This window comes from Giraffa tippelskirchi, chromosome 8, assembly GCF_054371585.1.
Source record: "Giraffa tippelskirchi isolate mGirTip1 chromosome 8, T2T-mGirTip1v1.2.pri, whole genome shotgun sequence".
In the NCBI taxonomy this organism is placed as follows: domain Eukaryota; kingdom Metazoa; phylum Chordata; class Mammalia; order Artiodactyla; family Giraffidae; genus Giraffa; species Giraffa tippelskirchi.
This window is the reverse complement of record NC_137282.1, coordinates 65646382-65665047: the sequence shown is the minus strand read 5'-3', so window position 1 is coordinate 65665047 and position 18666 is coordinate 65646382. Positions and strand designations below refer to the sequence as shown.

General features: G+C 55.7%; 3 protein-coding genes and 1 long non-coding RNA gene across 4 annotated transcripts; 1 reads left to right on the top strand and 3 right to left on the bottom strand.

Moving 5' to 3' along the window:
- Window positions 1-204: 204 nt before the first annotated feature.
- Window positions 205-2005, bottom strand: LOC145517930 (uncharacterized). Its single transcript, XM_081521268.1, has 3 exons — window positions 1820-2005; window positions 1108-1420; window positions 205-857 (listed from the first exon to the last, which is right to left on the bottom strand). Exons 1-3 carry the CDS (start codon window positions 1952-1954, stop codon window positions 229-231), a joined length of 1077 nt encoding a protein of 358 aa, XP_081377394.1. The 5' UTR covers window positions 1955-2005; the 3' UTR covers window positions 205-228.
- Window positions 2006-5692: 3687 nt separating this feature from the next.
- LOC145517958 (uncharacterized) lies at window positions 5693-17898 on the top strand. The gene is made up of 2 exons (XR_014062444.1): window positions 5693-6788; window positions 14429-17898. It is a non-coding gene; the product is annotated as an uncharacterized LOC145517958 (long non-coding RNA).
- LOC145517920 (uncharacterized) lies at window positions 7843-9643 on the bottom strand. The gene is made up of 3 exons (XM_081521256.1): window positions 9458-9643; window positions 8746-9058; window positions 7843-8495 (listed from the first exon to the last, which is right to left on the bottom strand). Exons 1-3 carry the CDS (start codon window positions 9590-9592, stop codon window positions 7867-7869), a joined length of 1077 nt encoding a protein of 358 aa, XP_081377382.1. The 5' UTR covers window positions 9593-9643; the 3' UTR covers window positions 7843-7866.
- LOC145517893 (uncharacterized) lies at window positions 15482-17282 on the bottom strand. The gene is made up of 3 exons (XM_081521221.1): window positions 17097-17282; window positions 16385-16697; window positions 15482-16134 (listed from the first exon to the last, which is right to left on the bottom strand). Exons 1-3 carry the CDS (start codon window positions 17229-17231, stop codon window positions 15506-15508), a joined length of 1077 nt encoding a protein of 358 aa, XP_081377347.1. The 5' UTR covers window positions 17232-17282; the 3' UTR covers window positions 15482-15505.
- Window positions 17899-18666: the final 768 nt, after the last annotated feature.

The window sequence follows — 18666 nt, the reverse complement described above, 5'->3', positions numbered from 1 at the left end:
GATTGGGGACACCAAGAATATAGGAAGGAATGCCGAAAGAAAAGATGAAATTGTGTTCAGGATCGGGGGGAGGGATGAACAGGGCGTGCTTGCCTTGAATCCAGGCTTTGTTGGCGGGTGGGGCATAAAGATGGAAGGGGTCTGCAACTACAAAGTGGTGATGGTAACACAGTATCACCAGAGTGACACAACAGTGTTCCCAAATTGCAACAATGATGAAAAAGTTTACTAATCCCAACTTAACCAACAGAAATACACGAAACCATACAAACAATAAAACATCACCAGAAAGGTGGAAACAAACCAAATGCAAAGCAGTTCAGGGGAAAGGAACTCCATGTCCCCTGGGGGCAGAACGAGTTGCCGGCGTCCACGGTGAGCAGACAGGGATGGAGGCTGCAGAGCCGACCGCTGCCCTGGACGTGGTGTTTCCGGCAAGGGCTCTGGGTCTCTGTCCAGAGCGGGGGCTCGTTCTTCCTGCAGGGGCGGGTGAGTCATCGTCGGCGTCTGGGTGTTGCGCGGGAGCCAGGGCAGGCTCTCCCTGCCGAGGCGGTGACTCCTCCTCTGCCTCGGGTTCTCCTGCCAAAGCCCGAGCAGGTACAGGTGCACGTGGAGGTGGAGGTTCTCGCTGAGGGGGTGGGACATCAGTGCCTGGAGCTGGGGGTCCTGCAGGCACGGAGATCCGATCTGCCCGGTGTGCTGGCCAGTACCCAGCTGGCCTGGTGTCTCTGCGAGGGCAAGTCTCGGTTCTCCATCTGCCCTCGGTGGATTCCTGGGTCCTGCACCTGGAGCCACCACCTCTGTAGGGACAGGTCTGGGAAGTGGAGCCTGGTTCCAGTTGGAGGCCAGTGCTAGAGCTGGGGGAGAAGCAAAGTTTACCCACAGGCCAGCCTTGGCATGTGCGTATCCCGGGACAGAAAGCTTCCAAGAGATTCCCAAAGAATACCCAGCGTCGGATGTCTTTTGGGACTGAAGTGTGCAAGATGGGGGTGGGGGTGTGAGGCCAGCGCTTGCTGCAGGCCCAGCAGCATCTTTCGGGGACTCGTCCCTGTGTAGCTCAGCACCCCCTCCCCACACACTCCCGTGCACCAGCCCCAGCGTCCTCACCTCTGTGCTCTGGCGTGCTGGGCTCCAGGTCCTCCTGCTGCCTCAGAGGCCGGGGTTCTCGGGACTCTGGGTCGGAGCCGGGTGTGCTGAGCTCCGTGGCAGCCTCAGACTGGGCCGCCGGGTGTATCCTGGGCGGTGTCTCGGCAGCAGGCCTTCCCCGCCTCCGCTTCGCCCCCGGTGGGGCTGATGCCTCCGTGGGCACGCTCACCTGGAGCCTGCACTGGGCCTCACGGGCGGGGGGGTGGTGCTCCGACCCCTCCCTCCAGGAGGTGGACGGGGTGTCCCCGTCCTCGGCCTCATCACGTGGGAAGCTCTGCAACGACAGTGACCGTCAGCCAGCCGTGCTGGGAGTTTTCCGAGCTGGGCCTGGCCAGTGGAGCCGCTGCTTCTGCCTGCTCGAACTTCTCTTCCCAGAAGGGTCAGAGACGTGTGTCTGCTCACATCCCCACCCGGGAGGCAAGAGACCCACCTGAGGGTGTGAGGTCAGCCTGGGCGGCCGGCGCTGCCCGCACTCTCCCCATCCCACCCAGCCTGCTCTCCCCTGGGGTGTGGACACAACTTGTCCGCAGGCTTCTGACCCCACATCCGCCTGGGCTTCCTTGAGGGAGACACACCCCGAGAAACCCGCATCCACACACACAGGCAAAGGACCCGGTGTTTCCGGGTGGCATGGGAGAGGTGGCCTGGCCCGGCCTGGGGCTCCCCGTGTTACCTTTCTGTTTCTCCGGGCAAAGGGCCAGAGGCCTCTCGGGGGTGCCCTGAGCCAACGTCGACAGGGTGCCCACGCACACTGCCTGTGAGCTCTCCTGCGGCCCCGGGCTCTGGGCAGGGGCAAACAGCAGAACATCCTGGCAGCAAGTGATCTGGCTGGGGGCTCCTCTCCGCTCTGGAGGCCTGGATACCCGGGTTGCGGGTTCTGTTGGGTTCTGTTGCCGGCAGGTGACATCATTTCCTGGGGTTCGTGCTGAGGTCCCTTCCCCAAAACTTCCCAAGGGAATCTCTGGGTTTCTGACTGCTCGACCACCCCCCTTAGGCCATGTGCAGGCACAGTGACAGCCACACAGCCCAGCCCACAGCCCTGGGGAGGCCTGGGTGCAGCCAGGGCCTGAGCTCCGAGGACCCCGCTGCTCTCAGACCAGGCTCCTTCTTCTCATAAGTGGTGTGGCCCTGGACAAGCATATGCCCCTCAGGGTTTCCCCAGTCTCTCCATCTGCAGAGAGGGGGTCATTCTCCCATCTGTTTCCTAGGTCTGGCGGCCTACGAGCAGCTCCATGCCTTTCCACCTGGGGCCGATATCACGTGGAGCTTGTGCGCTGAGACTTCAGAAAGAAAGACTCCATCCAGGGCTGACACAGCACAGAATGGGGCAGAACGAGGCCTGGATGCGCCGTGGAACCCAGGAAAAGGCACTCCCCCTCCTGACTGTTTTGAGACCCCGCATCCAAGTTGGAGCACCGAAAGGAAGACTCGAAGGTCTCCCTCTCTTATAGAAAAGAGTAGCCAACTTTCTGGTCCTCTGTTTGCATTGAGATTCTGTTCAAGTGTCCCAGCTCGGCTTCTGCGGGTGGCTGAGCTTCTAATGGATCCCTGGGTTCTTGTCTTTTCCTCTCCAAACCTTCCGTCCTTTTCCCCCTTCTGGGGTGGATGGGCGCTGTCATTGCTTCTACCTTCGAGACAGAGTGATGAAAAGTCTGGGCCATCGACTCCTTTCCTCTCTTTGGTTCCGTGTCTCTCTCTGGCTGTGTCCCTCTCTTTTCCTTTCTCGATTCAGTCTGTGTCTCCCTCTTTCTCTCTCGTGTGTGGATGGATGGATGCTAGGAATGCACATGTATATGATTAGATGAGGGTTATGTTTTAGGGATAGGTTAGAGGGAGAGAAAGGCTTTAGGTCGGAGTTGGTCATGGGGGAAGGGTCAAGGGTGGTGGTGGTGTTTCTTGGAATCTGAGTGCTGTGCATTCTTCGTCTCTTTCCATATGAACCCCTTCTCAGATACACCACTTGCAAGGAGTCTCTCATGTTCCGTTTCCTATCTTTTGCATTTGTGAATGCTTAGCTTCTCTGTTGTGAAGAGGTTCCATTGGATGGAAACCCAGTGGTGTACTTCGTTTCCCTCTTTCCCTTACTTGAAGAGACCCATTTCTACCTCCGCCCAGCAAATGGCAAGGAGACTCTGATGTTAAGGAGCCTTTGACCTACGCTTCTTTCTAGCTATCTCATGACATCAGCCTTTAGGGTGAGGGTTTTCCCCGATATTGAGGTGGTGTGAGATCAAAACCAATAGCGTTCTTCAGATGTAGCTGTCTGGTTTTCCCATGGACATTGATTGAAGAGGCTTTCTTGTTCCCATTTGGATATTCTCCCCTTCTGTGTCAGAGACGAGTTGACCATGGATGCCGGGGTTTGTTTCTGGACCCTCAACTTGATTCCATCGATCTGGATCTGTGTGTGTTGTTGTATTCCCAATAGCATACTGTCCTGCTGCTGCCGCTGCGGCTAAGTCACTTCAGTCGTGTCTGACTCTGCGCGACCCCATGGCCTGCAGCCTACCAGGCTCCTCTGTCCAGGGCATTTTCCAGGCAAGAGTACTGGAGTGGGTCGCCATCGCCTTCTCCGATACTCTCCTGAGGATCCTAGTTTGCTCGTCTAATTTCCTTTCACACAACCTTGGATGTCCGTATCGGGGCTTTTTCGTCGGATTGTATTGACAATTTAGGCTCTTTTCTGTTTCCGTAACCCCTGTTGCAATTCTTTGTTCGGTGCGAAAATGCATTGGCATTTTGGGAGGAATACCATCGAAGCTGTGGATTGCCTTGTGGGGCTGTGACATCATTTTCCCAATAGGAATTCTTTCAAGCCCTGAGCACAGCTTCTCTTTGCAGCGATTGGTGTGGGCTTGATCTTCCTTCTTCCATCTCTCACCGTTTTGTGAGAACAGGTCCTTCCTTCCCTTCTGGGTTAGATGGACTCGTGGGTATCACTTCAGTGAATGGCATTGTCAGTGGGGGTGATAATTCCCTTCTCATTGGAAGACTTTGCTGTGAGTATTAGAAATGCAAGTGATTTCTCTTCCCCTTCCTCCCTGTCCATCTCTCAGAGCCACCGGGAAACAGAGGCCTCATCCAGGGTCACACAGGCCCGAGGGAGTGCAACTAGACTGTTGTTTCTTCAGGCCCTCAGTGCTGGACATCATCCGGGATACTCTGTGTGTGTCTTCCTCAGTCTGGTGTCCCTTCAGACCTTTCCCTAGTTTTCACAGGCTTGTTGTGTTGGTGTTCTTTGTCTGTTTGGAGACACATCCTTGAGAAGCTTTGTGTTTCCACTCATTCATCTCGCGATGTATGACCTGTCTTTTGCTTTTGTCATGAGGTCTTTCCCACAGTAGATATCTTTGATTTTGCAAAGTCCACTGTATTCTCTGGGTTGTTTTGTGGACTGCCTTTTAGTTTTGTGTGTGAAGACTCAAAGCACGTGTCCGGTTTCTGCTCATTGTTCTTCTAGATTTGTGACAAGTTTTCATGGAAACTTTGTCTAGGGATAACTGGAAGTGAACTCGGTGTAAGGTGTCAAGTCTCCATCTCCATTCATGTCATGCCCTGCAGTTTCCAATTCCCTGTTCCTGAGTGGTTTTGGAGACCTTGTGGGAAGTCTGGTTGCATCGGAGTTTGCGTTTCCACCTTGAGTAGATTCACACTGTTCTGCCCTCAGGGACACTGTCAAGGGGGAGTGAGGAGCAGCCTGCACTTCCAGCAGTGACCACACGGTGGGGCGAGTGCTGCTCTCCCCTCTGGGAGCCCCAGGCCACAGGCATCCCAGTGAGGAGCCAGCTTTGTGCTCAGCTGAAAGGAGTTAGTCTCTCAGGATCCTCTGAGCCCTTGCCTTTGGATCACCCAGGGTGGGCATTTACTGTGACAGAAAAAAATTGCCCTGAATTCCATGGACGGAAGAGCCTGGCTGTGTAGAGTTCGTGAGTTGCCGTGAATCAGACACAACTGAGGACACAAAAATTCAATAGACTAAAACCCTTTTTGGGGGTGGGGGAAGTGAAAGGGGGTGATGTGGGTTTTTTTGTCTTATATAATAGCCAAGGGAAATCTAGTTTAAACCTAAATTCACATAGATGGGAAAGGTATAGCTCTCCGTCACCCTATTAAAAAAAAAAAAAACTACTTAAATTTTCTGAAAGTTTATTTAGTAGCTTCCTTGAGCAGTTCATTGTGAAGCTTTTTTTTTTTTTTTCTGTCACATTGGCCTCATTAAAAAGTACGGTTTGCCTTTACTGGATAATTTCGTTCATTGGTTTGTTAGGGAATCTTGGTAATATTTGAGTTTCCTGGGGAGCATGGTCACATGACCTGGCCCTGGCCAATCGGTGCGTTCCACCTCCCTGGCCACTGTGATTGGCTCCGGACTGGGGCAGTGCCCAATCGGGGCCCAGGGTCGGGCCTCACGTTGGAAGCCAGGGGAAGACGAGCTCTCGTCCTGCTGGGGTAGGGGAAGGGGTGGGGCCGGGGGAGGTCAGGCTCCAGCAGTGGGAGGGGCTTGAGGTCCGCCTGCGGCAGTTGGTGACCTTCCTGCTCCCCTCAGGGCAGAGCCGCCGGCCTGAGAATGAGGGCACTGCTGAGCCCAGGGGCTGGGATGGCCCGTTGCTGCTGTGGTCCCAGAGCTCCACCCGAGACCTGAGGGAGGCCGTCTGCCCGTGAGTCCTCTCCCGCTTGTCTGTCAGCTTGTTTGAACCATGCTGGGTTTTCTGCCCAGCTGGCTAAGGGGAGTCCCTGGAAATGCAAGGGTGTGGGTTTTGGCAGACTTCAGGGAAGACATGCCAGATGAGCCTGGGAGACTCCCCCTTAATCTGGATTCAGGAGATATCTCTTCGGGCCAGCTAGTAATTGTAGGATAAGCCTAATGAGTCTTCACAGGATGAAGAGAGTAACGTGCCAAGGTAGCAATCGATGTCCTCATTAGAGAGGATGAAGCTGGTGCTCAGAGAAGGGGGGAACTTGGCCACAGCAAGGAGGTGTGCACCCAGACAGAACCCCCAGATCCGGCCATTTGAGCTCAGGGAGGCCACTGGTGTGGCTTGTCCCTGTGGCAGGGGCCGAGGCACGCAGCCCACCCTGATTCCTGCGGGGGCCTGACTTGGGAAGTGCCATCTGGTAGCTTTGAGACTCACCAAACCAAATTGCACTGGAGAGAGGAAGGACACCTTCCTTCATCCACCCCCCACCCCCGCCGGATTCCCACATACCCTGACCCCTTTCTCTGGATTTCGGAGCCATTTCCCGAGTCCCGCTCATATGACCTCATTCGAAGTGCACTGTGGACGAGCTGCCATCTGCAGCTGCTACCACAGCAGCCAAGGGCTTTAGCTCCCGAGTACCTCCCTTCCTTTGGAACTTGGGGGCCCTCTACTCCCCACTTGCACGCCACAGACCTTTGCTGAGGATTGTGGGGACCCTCACTCAGTTTGCAGCACGTTGTAGCCATCCCTGTCCTCTCAATACCTCCCTTGCAACTCAGCTTGTGAGCTCCTTTGGAGCAGCGTGGCCCACCTGGCTGCAACGGAAGAGACACAGCTGACAGTGAAACAACAGCTTAGATCTGACAGCCGGAAAGCTCTGTCAGAAGGGACCTCCCTCTTCACACCGTAGAGGCTGTAGGAGCCGCCAGGGTTTGGGAACCAGTGCTGGGGCCAAAATGACTCCACAGCTGTTTTCCTTCCTGGGGAGGGTTCTGGCTCGAGTGGGAATGGCTCAAGTCTCCTAAGGTTCTGAAAGCCCACTGTGTGCAGATTCACGGTACACAGAGAGGAGAAGGTGGAGTCCTGCCCTGGAGGTGGGCACAGCTCACGGATGAGCCAGGCAGGCAGGCAGGCAGGCAGGGCATGAGAACACCTGAGCTGCCTTCATGAGTGAATGGTGTGGGGGCAGAGGAAGAGAAGCCGGTCTGCTCCCTCATGTGGTGCCCAGGGCAGGTTGTCCCCAGAGGAAACCCTTACGACGGTGAGGACTATCACTGCTGTTTCCCAAGGGGTTCCGTCGGTGCGTGTCTTCCCCGGAGCGGTCAGGCCGTCTCTAAAGTACACTGGCCATGGGCATTGCCTCTCCTTGGAACTTCCCATGTGTTTCTCGTTTTTATGGAACAGTGATTTTTCTAGAGGGGTTCTGGGCCACAAGGTTGCTGGGTCATTTTCTAGCCTTCTGTCGTGAAGAACGCTTTCCTGGGCGTTGGGGTGGTTTGTTGTTCCAGCTCCCTTTCTTGGCTTCTTTTGGGAGCTGGTGCAACAAGAGGAGCTCAGCCTCTGCCTTCTGGCTGAGATGTCACCCTTCAAACAGCAATGCCTGCCTGGAGATAATGATGGCATTTGCCAAAAGGGCTTCTTTTGGCACATGATATCTTGAAAGGACGTACACCGTCCTTTCAGCTATCAAAGGCTACTTCAAAGGACATAAAAATGAGAACTCTCCAATGGAGTCTTACAGTAGGTGGAGAGTCCGAAAAAAACTCCTTCAGTCATTTCACTGAGAGGCGTTGATTGGGGACACCAAGAATATAGGAAGGAATGCCGAAAGAAAAGATGAAATTGTGTTTAGGATCGGGGGGAGGGATGAACAGGGCGTGCTTGCCTTGAATCCAGGCTTTGTTGGCGGGTGGGGCATAAAGATGGAAGGGGTCTGCAACTACAAAGTGGTGATGGTAACACAGTATCACCAGAGTGACACAACAGTGTTCCCAAATTGCAACAATGATGAAAAAGTTTACTAATCCCAACTTAACCAACAGAAATACACGAAACCATACAAACAATAAAACATCACCAGAAAGGTGGAAACAAACCAAATGCAAAGCAGTTCAGGGGAAAGGAACTCCATGTCCCCTGGGGGCAGAACGAGTTGCCGGCGTCCACGGTGAGCAGACAGGGATGGAGGCTGCAGAGCCGACCGCTGCCCTGGACGTGGTGTTTCCGGCAAGGGCTCTGGGTCTCTGTCCAGAGCGGGGGCTCGTTCTTCCTGCAGGGGCGGGTGAGTCATCGTCGGCGTCTGGGTGTTGCGCGGGAGCCAGGGCAGGCTCTCCCTGCCGAGGCGGTGACTCCTCCTCTGCCTCGGGTTCTCCTGCCAAAGCCCGAGCAGGTACAGGTGCACGTGGAGGTGGAGGTTCTCGCTGAGGGGGTGGGACATCAGTGCCTGGAGCTGGGGGTCCTGCAGGCACGGAGATCCGATCTGCCCGGTGTGCTGGCCAGTACCCAGCTGGCCTGGTGTCTCTGCGAGGGCAAGTCTCGGTTCTCCATCTGCCCTCGGTGGATTCCTGGGTCCTGCACCTGGAGCCACCACCTCTGTAGGGACAGGTCTGGGAAGTGGAGCCTGGTTCCAGTTGGAGGCCAGTGCTAGAGCTGGGGGAGAAGCAAAGTTTACCCACAGGCCAGCCTTGGCATGTGCGTATCCCGGGACAGAAAGCTTCCAAGAGATTCCCAAAGAATACCCAGCGTCGGATGTCTTTTGGGACTGAAGTGTGCAAGATGGGGGTGGGGGTGTGAGGCCAGCGCTTGCTGCAGGCCCAGCAGCATCTTTCGGGGACTCGTCCCTGTGTAGCTCAGCACCCCCTCCCCACACACTCCCGTGCACCAGCCCCAGCGTCCTCACCTCTGTGCTCTGGCGTGCTGGGCTCCAGGTCCTCCTGCTGCCTCAGAGGCCGGGGTTCTCGGGACTCTGGGTCGGAGCCGGGTGTGCTGAGCTCCGTGGCAGCCTCAGACTGGGCCGCCGGGTGTATCCTGGGCGGTGTCTCGGCAGCAGGCCTTCCCCGCCTCCGCTTCGCCCCCGGTGGGGCTGATGCCTCCGTGGGCACGCTCACCTGGAGCCTGCACTGGGCCTCACGGGCGGGGGGGTGGTGCTCCGACCCCTCCCTCCAGGAGGTGGACGGGGTGTCCCCGTCCTCGGCCTCATCACGTGGGAAGCTCTGCAACGACAGTGACCGTCAGCCAGCCGTGCTGGGAGTTTTCCGAGCTGGGCCTGGCCAGTGGAGCCGCTGCTTCTGCCTGCTCGAACTTCTCTTCCCAGAAGGGTCAGAGACGTGTGTCTGCTCACATCCCCACCCGGGAGGAAAGAGACCCACCTGAGGGTGTGAGGTCAGCCTGGGCGGCCGGCGCTGCCCGCACTCTCCCCATCCCACCCAGCCTGCTCTCCCCTGGGGTGTGGACACAACTTGTCCGCAGGCTTCTGACCCCACATCCGCCTGGGCTTCCTTGAGGGAGACACACCCCGAGAAACCCGCATCCACACACACAGGCAAAGGACCCGGTGTTTCCGGGTGGCATGGGAGAGGTGGCCTGGCCCGGCCTGGGGCTCCCCGTGTTACCTTTCTGTTTCTCCGGGCAAAGGGCCAGAGGCCTCTCGGGGGTGCCCTGAGCCAACGTCGACAGGGTGCCCACGCACACTGCCTGTGAGCTCTCCTGCGGCCCCGGGCTCTGGGCAGGGGCAAACAGCAGAACATCCTGGCAGCAAGTGATCTGGCTGGGGGCTCCTCTCCGCTCTGGAGGCCTGGATACCCGGGTTGCGGGTTCTGTTGGGTTCTGTTGCCGGCAGGTGACATCATTTCCTGGGGTTCGTGCTGAGGTCCCTTCCCCAAAACTTCCCAAGGGAATCTCTGGGTTTCTGACTGCTCGACCACCCCCCTTAGGCCATGTGCAGGCACAGTGACAGCCACACAGCCCAGCCCACAGCCCTGGGGAGGCCTGGGTGCAGCCAGGGCCTGAGCTCCGAGGACCCCGCTGCTCTCAGACCAGGCTCCTTCTTCTCATAAGTGGTGTGGCCCTGGACAAGCATATGCCCCTCAGGGTTTCCCCAGTCTCTCCATCTGCAGAGAGGGGGTCATTCTCCCATCTGTTTCCTAGGTCTGGCGGCCTACGAGCAGCTCCATGCCTTTCCACCTGGGGCCGATATCACGTGGAGCTTGTGCGCTGAGACTTCAGAAAGAAAGACTCCATCCAGGGCTGACACAGCACAGAATGGGGCAGAACGAGGCCTGGATGCGCCGTGGAACCCAGGAAAAGGCACTCCCCCTCCTGACTGTTTTGAGACCCCGCATCCAAGTTGGAGCACCGAAAGGAAGACTCGAAGGTCTCCCTCTCTTATAGAAAAGAGTAGCCAACTTTCTGGTCCTCTGTTTGCATTGAGATTCTGTTCAAGTGTCCCAGCTCGGCTTCTGCGGGTGGCTGAGCTTCTAATGGATCCCTGGGTTCTTGTCTTTTCCTCTCCAAACCTTCCGTCCTTTTCCCCCTTCTGGGGTGGATGGGCGCTGTCATTGCTTCTACCTTCGAGACAGAGTGATGAAAAGTCTGGGCCATCGACTCCTTTCCTCTCTTTGGTTCCGTGTCTCTCTCTGGCTGTGTCCCTCTCTTTTCCTTTCTCGATTCAGACTGTGTCTCCCTCTTTCTCTCTCGTGTGTGGATGGATGGATGCTAGGAATGCACATGTATATGATTAGATGAGGGTTATGTTTTAGGGATAGGTTAGAGGGAGAGAAAGGCTTTAGGTCGGAGTTGGTCATGGGGGAAGGGTCAAGGGTGGTGGTGGTGTTTCTTGGAATCTGAGTGCTGTGCATTCTTCGTCTCTTTCCATATGAACCCCTTCTCAGATACACCACTTGCAAGGAGTCTCTCATGTTCCGTTTCCTATCTTTTGCATTTGTGAATGCTTAGCTTCTCTGTTGTGAAGAGGTTCCATTGGATGGAAACCCATTGGTGTACTTCGTTTCCCTCTTTCCCTTACTTGAAGAGACCCATTTCTACCTCCGCCCAGCAAATGGCAAGGAGACTCTGATGTTAAGGAGCCTTTGACCTACGCTTCTTTCTAGCTATCTCATGACATCGGCCTTTAGGGTGAGGGTTTTCCCCGATATTGAGGTGGTGTGAGATCAAAACCAATAGCGTTCTTCAGATGTAGCTGTCTGGTTTTCCCATGGACATTGATTGAAGAGGCTTTCTTGTTCCCATTTGGATATTCTCCCCTTCTGTGTCAGAGACGAGTTGACCATGGATGCCGGGGTTTGTTTCTGGACCCTCAACTTGATTCCATCGATCTGGATCTGTGTGTGTTGTTGTATTCCCAATAGCATACTGTCCTGCTGCTGCCGCTGCGGCTAAGTCACTTCAGTCGTGTCTGACTCTGCGCGACCCCATGGCCTGCAGCCTACCAGGCTCCTCTGTCCAGGGCATTTTCCAGGCAAGAGTACTGGAGTGGGTCGCCATCGCCTTCTCCGATACTCTCCTGAGGATCCTAGTTTGCTCGTCTAATTTCCTTTCACACAACCTTGGATGTCCGTTTCGGGGCTTTTTCGTCGGATTGTGTTGACAATTTAGGCTCTTTTCTGTTTCCGTAACCCCTTTTGCAATTCTTTGTTCGGTGCGAAAATGCATTGGCATTTTGGGAGGAATACCATCGAAGCTGTGGATTGCCTTGTGGGGCTGTGACATCATTTTCCCAATAGGAATTCTTTCAAGCCCTGAGCACAGCTTCTCTTTGCAGCGATTGGTGTGGGCTTGATCTTCCTTCTTCCATCTCTCGCCGTTTTGTGAGAACTGGTCCTTCCTTCCCTTCTGGGTTAGATGGACTCGTGGGTATCACTTCAGTGAATGGCATTGTCAGTGGGGGTCATAATTCCCTTCTCATTGGAAGACTTTGCTGTGAGTATTAGAAATGCAAGTGATTTCTCTTCCCCTTCCTCCCTGTCCATCTCTCAGAGCCACCGGGAAACAGAGGCCTCATCCAGGGTCACACAGGCCCGAGGGAGTGCAACTAGACTGTTGTTTCTTCAGGCCCTCTGTGCTGGACATCATCCGGGATACTCTGTGTGTGTCTTCCTCAGTCTGGTGTCCCTTCAGACCTTTCCCTAGTTTTCACAGGCTTGTTGTGTTGGTGTTCTTTGTCTGTTTGGAGACACATCCTTGAGAAGCTTTGTGTTTCCACTCATTCATCTCGCGATGTATGACCTGTCTTTTGCTTTTGTCATGAGGTCTTTCCCACAGTAGATATCTTTGATTTTGCAAAGTCCACTGTATTCTCTGGGTTGTTTTGTGGACTGCCTTTTAGTTTTGTGTGTGAAGACTCAAAGCACGTGTCCGGTTTCTGCTCATTGTTCTTCTAGATTTGTGACAAGTTTTCATGGAAACTTTGTCTAGGGATAACTGGAAGTGAACTCGGTGTAAGGTGTCAAGTCTCCATCTCCATTCATGTCATGCCCTGCAGTTTCCAATTCCCTGTTCCTGAGTGGTTTTGGAGACCTTGTGGGAAGTTTGGTTGCATCGGAGTTTGCGTTTCCACCTTGAGTAGATTCACACTGTTCTGCCCTCAGGGACACTGTCAAGGGGGAGTGAGGAGCAGCCTGCACTTCCAGCAGTGACCACACGGTGGGGCGAGTGCTGCTCTCCCCTCTGGGAGCCCCAGGCCACAGGCATCCCAGTGAGGAGCCAGCTTTGTGCTCAGCTGAAAGGAGTTAGTCTCTCAGGAGCCTCTGAGCCCTTGCCTTTGGATCACGCAGGGTGGGAATTTACTGTGAGAGAAAAAAATTGCCCTGAATTCCATGGACGGAAGAGCCTGGCTGTGTAGAGTTCGTGAGTTGCCGTGAATCAGACACAACTGAGGACACAAAAATTCAATAGACTAAAACACTTTTTGGGGGTGGGGGGAGTGAAAGGGGGTGATGTGGGGTTTTTTGTCTTATATAATAGCCAAGGGAAATCTAGTTTAAACCTAAATTCACATAGATGGGAAAGGTATAGCTCTCCGTCACCCTATTAAAAAAAAAAAAAAAATACTTAACTTTTCTGAAAGGTTATTTAGTAGCTTCCTTGAGCAGTTGATTGTGAAGCTTTTTTTTTTTTTTTCTGTGACATTGGCCTCATTAAAAAGTACGGTTTGCCTTTACTGGATAATTTCGTTCATTGGTTTGTTAGGGAATCTTGGTAATATTTGAGTTTCCTGGGGAGCATGGTCACATGACCTGGCCCTGGCCAATCGGTGCGTTCCACCTCCCTGGCCACTGTGATTGGCTCCGGACTGGGGCAGTGCCCAATCGGGGCCCAGGGTCGGGCCTCACGTTGGAAGCCAGGGGAAGACGAGCTCTCGTCCTGCTGGGGTAGGGGAAGGGGTGGGGCCGGGGGAGGTCAGGCTCCAGCAGTGGGAGGGGCTTGAGGTCCGCCTGCAGCAGTTGGTGACCTTCCTGCTCCCCTCAGGGCAGAGCCGCCGGCCTGAGAATGAGGGCACTGCTGAGCCCAGGGGCTGGGATGGCCCGTTGCTGCTGTGGTCCCAGAGCTCCACCCGAGACCTGAGGGAGGCCGTCTGCCCGTGAGTCCTCTCCCGCTTGTCTGTCAGCTTGTTTGAACCATGCTGGGTTTTCTGCCCAGCTGGCTAAGGGGAGTCCCTGGAAATGCAAGGGTGTGGGTTTTGGCAGACTTCAGGGAAGACATGCCAGATGAGCCTGGGAGACTCCCGCTTAATCTGGATTCAGGAGATATCTCTTCGGGCCAGCTATTAATTGTAGGATAAGCCTAATGAGTCTTCACAGGATGAAGAGAGTAACGTGCCAAGGTAGCAATCGATGTCCTCATTAGAGAGGATGAAGCTGGTGCTCAGAGAAGGGGGGAACTTGGCCACAGCAAGGAGGTGTGCACCCAGACAGAACCCCCAGATCCGGCCATTTGAGCTCAGGGAGGCCACTGGTGTGGCTTGTCCCTGTGGCAGGGGCCGAGGCACGCAGCCCACCCTGATTCCTGCGGGGGCCTGACTTGGGAAGTGCCATCTGGTAGCTTTGAGACTCACCAAACCAAATTGCACTGGAGAGAGGAAGGACACCTTCCTTCATCCACCCCCCACCCCCGCCGGATTCCCACATACCCTGACCCCTTTCTCTGGATTTCGGAGCCATTTCCCGAGTCCCGCTCATATGACCTCATTCGAAGTGCACTGTGGACGAGCTGCCATCTGCAGCTGCTACCACAGCAGCCAAGGGCTTTAGCTCCCGAGTACCTCCCTTCCTTTGGAACTTGGGGGCCCTCTACTCCCCACTTGCACGCCACAGACCTTTGCTGAGGATTGTGGGGACCCTCACTCAGTTTGCAGCACGTTGTAGCCATCCCTGTCCTCTCAATACCTCCCTTGCAACTCAGCTTGTGAGCTCCTTTGGAGCAGCGTGGCCCACCTGGCTGCAACGGAAGAGACACAGCTGACAGTGAAACAACAGCTTAGATCTGACAGCCGGAAAGCTCTGTCAAAAGGGACCTCCCTCTTCACACCGTAGAGGCTGTAGGAGCCGCCAGGGTTTGGGAACCAGTGCTGGGGCCAAAATGACTCCACAGCTGTTTTCCTTCCTGGGGAGGGTTCTGGCTCGAGTGGGAATGGCTCAAGTCTCCTAAGGTTCTGAAAGCCCACTGTGTGCAGATTCACGGTACACAGAGAGGAGAAGGTGGAGTCCTGCCCTGGAGGTGGGCACAGCTCACGGATGAGCCAGGCAGGCAGGCAGGCAGGCAGGGCATGAGAACACCTGAGCTGCCTTCATGAGTGAATGGTGTGGGGGCAGAGGAAGAGAAGCCGGTCTGCTCCCTCATGTGGTGCCCAGGGCAGGTTGTCCCCAGAGGAAACCCTTACGACGGTGAGGACTATCACTGCTGTTTCCCAAGGGGTTCCGTCGGTGCGTGTCTTCCCCGGAGCGGTCAGGCCGTCTCTAAAGTACACTGGCCATGGGCATTGCCTCTCCTTGGAACTTCCCATGTGTTTCTCGTTTTTATGGAACAGTGATTTTTCTAGAGGGGTTCTGGGCCACAAGGTTGCTGGGTCATTTTCTAGCCTTCTGTCGTGAAGAACGCTTTCCTGGGCGTTGGGGTGGTTTGTTGTTCCAGCTCCCTTTCTTGGCTTCTTTTGGGAGCTGGTGCACCAAGAGGAGCTCAGCCTCTGCCTTCTGGCTGAGATGTCACCCTTCAAACAGCAATGCCTGCCTGGAGATAATGATGGCATTTGCCAAAAGGGCTTCGTTTGGCACATGATATCTTGAAAGGGCGTACACCGTCCTTTCAGCTATCAAAGGCTACTTCAAAGGACATAAAAATGAGAACTCTCCAATGGAGTCTTACAGTAGGTGGAGAGTCCGAAAAAAACTCCTTCAGTCATTTCACTGAGAGGCATTGATTGGGGACACCAAGAATATAGGAAGGAATGCCGAAAGAAAAGATGAAATTGTGTTCAGGATCGGGGGGAGGGATGAACAGGGCGTGCTTGCCTTGAATCCAGGCTTTGTTGGCGGGTGGGGCATAAAGATGGAAGGGGTCTGCAACTACAAAGTGGTGATGGTAACACAGTATCACCAGAGTGACACAACAGTGTTCCCAAATTGCAACAATGATGAAAAAGTTTACTAATCCCAACTTAACCAACAGAAATACACGAAACCATACAAACAATAAAACATCACCAGAAAGGTGGAAACAAACCAAATGCAAAGCAGTTCAGGGGAAAGGAACTCCATGTCCCCTGGGGGCAGAACGAGTTGCCGGCGTCCACGGTGAGCAGACAGGGATGGAGGCTGCAGAGCCGACCGCTGCCCTGGACGTGGTGTTTCCGGCAAGGGCTCTGGGTCTCTGTCCAGAGCGGGGGCTCGTTCTTCCTGCAGGGGCGGGTGAGTCATCGTCGGCGTCTGGGTGTTGCGCGGGAGCCAGGGCAGGCTCTCCCTGCCGAGGCGGTGACTCCTCCTCTGCCTCGGGTTCTCCTGCCAAAGCCCGAGCAGGTACAGGTGCACGTGGAGGTGGAGGTTCTCGCTGAGGGGGTGGGACATCAGTGCCTGGAGCTGGGGGTCCTGCAGGCACGGAGATCCGATCTGCCCGGTGTGCTGGCCAGTACCCAGCTGGCCTGGTGTCTCTGCGAGGGCAAGTCTCGGTTCTCCACCTGCCCTCGGTGGATTCCTGGGTCCTGCACCTGGAGCCACCACCTCTGTAGGGACAGGTCTGGGAAGTGGAGCCTGGTTCCAGTTGGAGGCCAGTGCTAGAGCTGGGGGAGAAGCAAAGTTTACCCACAGGCCAGCCTTGGCATGTGCGTATCCCGGGACAGAAAGCTTCCAAGAGATTCCCAAAGAATACCCAGCGTCGGATGTCTTTTGGGACTGAAGTGTGCAAGATGGGGGTGGGGGTGTGAGGCCAGCGCTTGCTGCAGGCCCAGCAGCATCTTTCGGGGACTCGTCCCTGTGTAGCTCAGCACCCCCTCCCCACACACTCCCGTGCACCAGCCCCAGCGTCCTCACCTCTGTGCTCTGGCGTGCTGGGCTCCAGGTCCTCCTGCTGCCTCAGAGGCCGGGGTTCTCGGGACTCTGGGTCGGAGCCGGGTGTGCTGAGCTCCGTGGCAGCCTCAGACTGGGCCGCCGGGTGTATCCTGGGCGGTGTCTCGGCAGCAGGCCTTCCCCGCCTCCGCTTCGCCCCCGGTGGGGCTGATGCCTCCGTGGGCACGCTCACCTGGAGCCTGCACTGGGCCTCACGGGCGGGGGGGTGGTGCTCCGACCCCTCCCTCCAGGAGGTGGACGGGGTGTCCCCGTCCTCGGCCTCATCACGTGGGAAGCTCTGCAACGACAGTGACCGTCAGCCAGCCGTGCTGGGAGTTTTCCGAGCTGGGCCTGGCCAGTGGAGCCGCTGCTTCTGCCTGCTCGAACTTCTCTTCCCAGAAGGGTCAGAGACGTGTGTCTGCTCACATCCCCACCCGGGAGGCAAGAGACCCACCTGAGGGTGTGAGGTCAGCCTGGGCGGCCGGCGCTGCCCGCACTCTCCCCATCCCACCCAGCCTGCTCTCCCCTGGGGTGTGGACACAACTTGTCCGCAGGCTTCTGACCCCACATCCGCCTGGGCTTCCTTGAGGGAGACACACCCCGAGAAACCCGCATCCACACACACAGGCAAAGGACCCGGTGTTTCCGGGTGGCATGGGAGAGGTGGCCTGGCCCGGCCTGGGGCTCCCCGTGTTACCTTTCTGTTTCTCCGGGCAAAGGGCCAGAGGCCTCTCGGGGGTGCCCTGAGCCAACGTCGACAGGGTGCCCACGCACACTGCCTGTGAGCTCTCCTGCGGCCCCGGGCTCTGGGCAGGGGCAAACAGCAGAACATCCTGGCAGCAAGTGATCTGGCTGGGGGCTCCTCTCCGCTCTGGAGGCCTGGATACCCGGGTTGCGGGTTCTGTTGGGTTCTGTTGCCGGCAGGTGACATCATTTCCTGGGGTTCGTGCTGAGGTCCCTTCCCCAAAACTTCCCAAGGGAATCTCTGGGTTTCTGACTGCTCGACCACCCCCCTTAGGCCATGTGCAGGCACAGTGACAGCCACACAGCCCAGCCCACAGCCCTGGGGAGGCCTGGGTGCAGCCAGGGCCTGAGCTCCGAGGACCCCGCTGCTCTCAGACCAGGCTCCTTCTTCTCATAAGTGGTGTGGCCCTGGACAAGCATATGCCCCTCAGGGTTTCCCCAGTCTCTCCATCTGCAGAGAGGGGGTCATTCTCCCATCTGTTTCCTAGGTCTGGCGGCCTACGAGCAGCTCCATGCCTTTCCACCTGGGGCCGATATCACGTGGAGCTTGTGCGCTGAGACTTCAGAAAGAAAGACTCCATCCAGGGCTGACACAGCACAGAATGGGGCAGAACGAGGCCTGGATGCGCCGTGGAACCCAGGAAAAGGCACTCCCCCTCCTGACTGTTTTGAGACCCCGCATCCAAGTTGGAGCACCGAAAGGAAGACTCGAAGGTCTCCCTCTCTTATAGAAAAGAGTAGCCAACTTTCTGGTCCTCTGTTTGCATTGAGAGTCTGTTCAAGTGTCCCAGCTCGGCTTCTGCGGGTGGCTGAGCTTCTAATGGATCCCTGGGTTCTTGTCTTTTCCTCTCCAAACCTTCCGTCCTTTTCCCCCTTCTGGGGTGGATGGGCGCTGTCATTGCTTCTACCTTCGAGACAGAGTGATGAAAAGTCTGGGCCATCGACTCCTTTCCTCTCTTTGGTTCCGTGTCTCTCTCTGGCTGTGTCCCTCTCTTTTCCTTTCTCGATTCAGTCTGTGTCTTCCTCTTTCTCTCTCGTGTGTGGATGGATGGATGCTAGGAATGCACATGTATATGATTAGATGAGGGTTATGTTTTAGGGATAGGTTAGAGGGAGAGAAAGGCTTTAGGTCGGAGTTGGTCATGGGGGAAGGGTCAAGGGTGGTGGTGGTGTTTCTTGGAATCTGAGTGCTGTGCATTCTTCGTCTCTTTCCATATGAACCCCTTCTCAGATACACCACTTGCAAGGAGTCTCTCATGTTCCGTTTCCTATCTTTTGCATTTGTGAATGCTTAGCTTCTCTGTTGTGAAGAGGTTCCATTGGATGGAAACCCATTGGTGTACTTCGTTTCCCTCTTTCCCTTACTTGAAGAGACCCATTTCTACCTCCGCCCAGCAAATGGCAAGGAGACTCTGATGTTAAGGAGCCTTTGACCTACGCTTCTTTCTAGCTATCTCATGACATCAGCCTTTAGGGTGAGGGTTTTCCCCGATATTGAGGTGGTGTGAGATCAAAACCAATAG

Excerpts from the sequence above, each read along its gene's own strand:
- LOC145517920 (XM_081521256.1), bottom strand. The coding sequence starts at position 9,592 with ATGTTCTGCTGTTTGCCCCTGCCCAGAGCCCGGGGCCGCAGGAGAGCT. Across the intron at positions 9,059-9,457 it reads TTGCCCGGAGAAACAGAAAG|AGCTTCCCACGTGATGAGGC; the intron begins GTAACACGGGGA and ends CTGTCGTTGCAG. Across the intron at positions 8,496-8,745 it reads CAGCACGCCAGAGCACAGAG|CTCTAGCACTGGCCTCCAAC; the intron begins GTGAGGACGCTG and ends CTTCTCCCCCAG.
- LOC145517893 (XM_081521221.1), bottom strand. The coding sequence starts at position 17,231 with ATGTTCTGCTGTTTGCCCCTGCCCAGAGCCCGGGGCCGCAGGAGAGCT. Across the intron at positions 16,698-17,096 it reads TTGCCCGGAGAAACAGAAAG|AGCTTCCCACGTGATGAGGC; the intron begins GTAACACGGGGA and ends CTGTCGTTGCAG. Across the intron at positions 16,135-16,384 it reads CAGCACGCCAGAGCACAGAG|CTCTAGCACTGGCCTCCAAC; the intron begins GTGAGGACGCTG and ends CTTCTCCCCCAG.
- LOC145517930 (XM_081521268.1), bottom strand. The coding sequence starts at position 1,954 with ATGTTCTGCTGTTTGCCCCTGCCCAGAGCCCGGGGCCGCAGGAGAGCT. Across the intron at positions 1,421-1,819 it reads TTGCCCGGAGAAACAGAAAG|AGCTTCCCACGTGATGAGGC; the intron begins GTAACACGGGGA and ends CTGTCGTTGCAG. Across the intron at positions 858-1,107 it reads CAGCACGCCAGAGCACAGAG|CTCTAGCACTGGCCTCCAAC; the intron begins GTGAGGACGCTG and ends CTTCTCCCCCAG.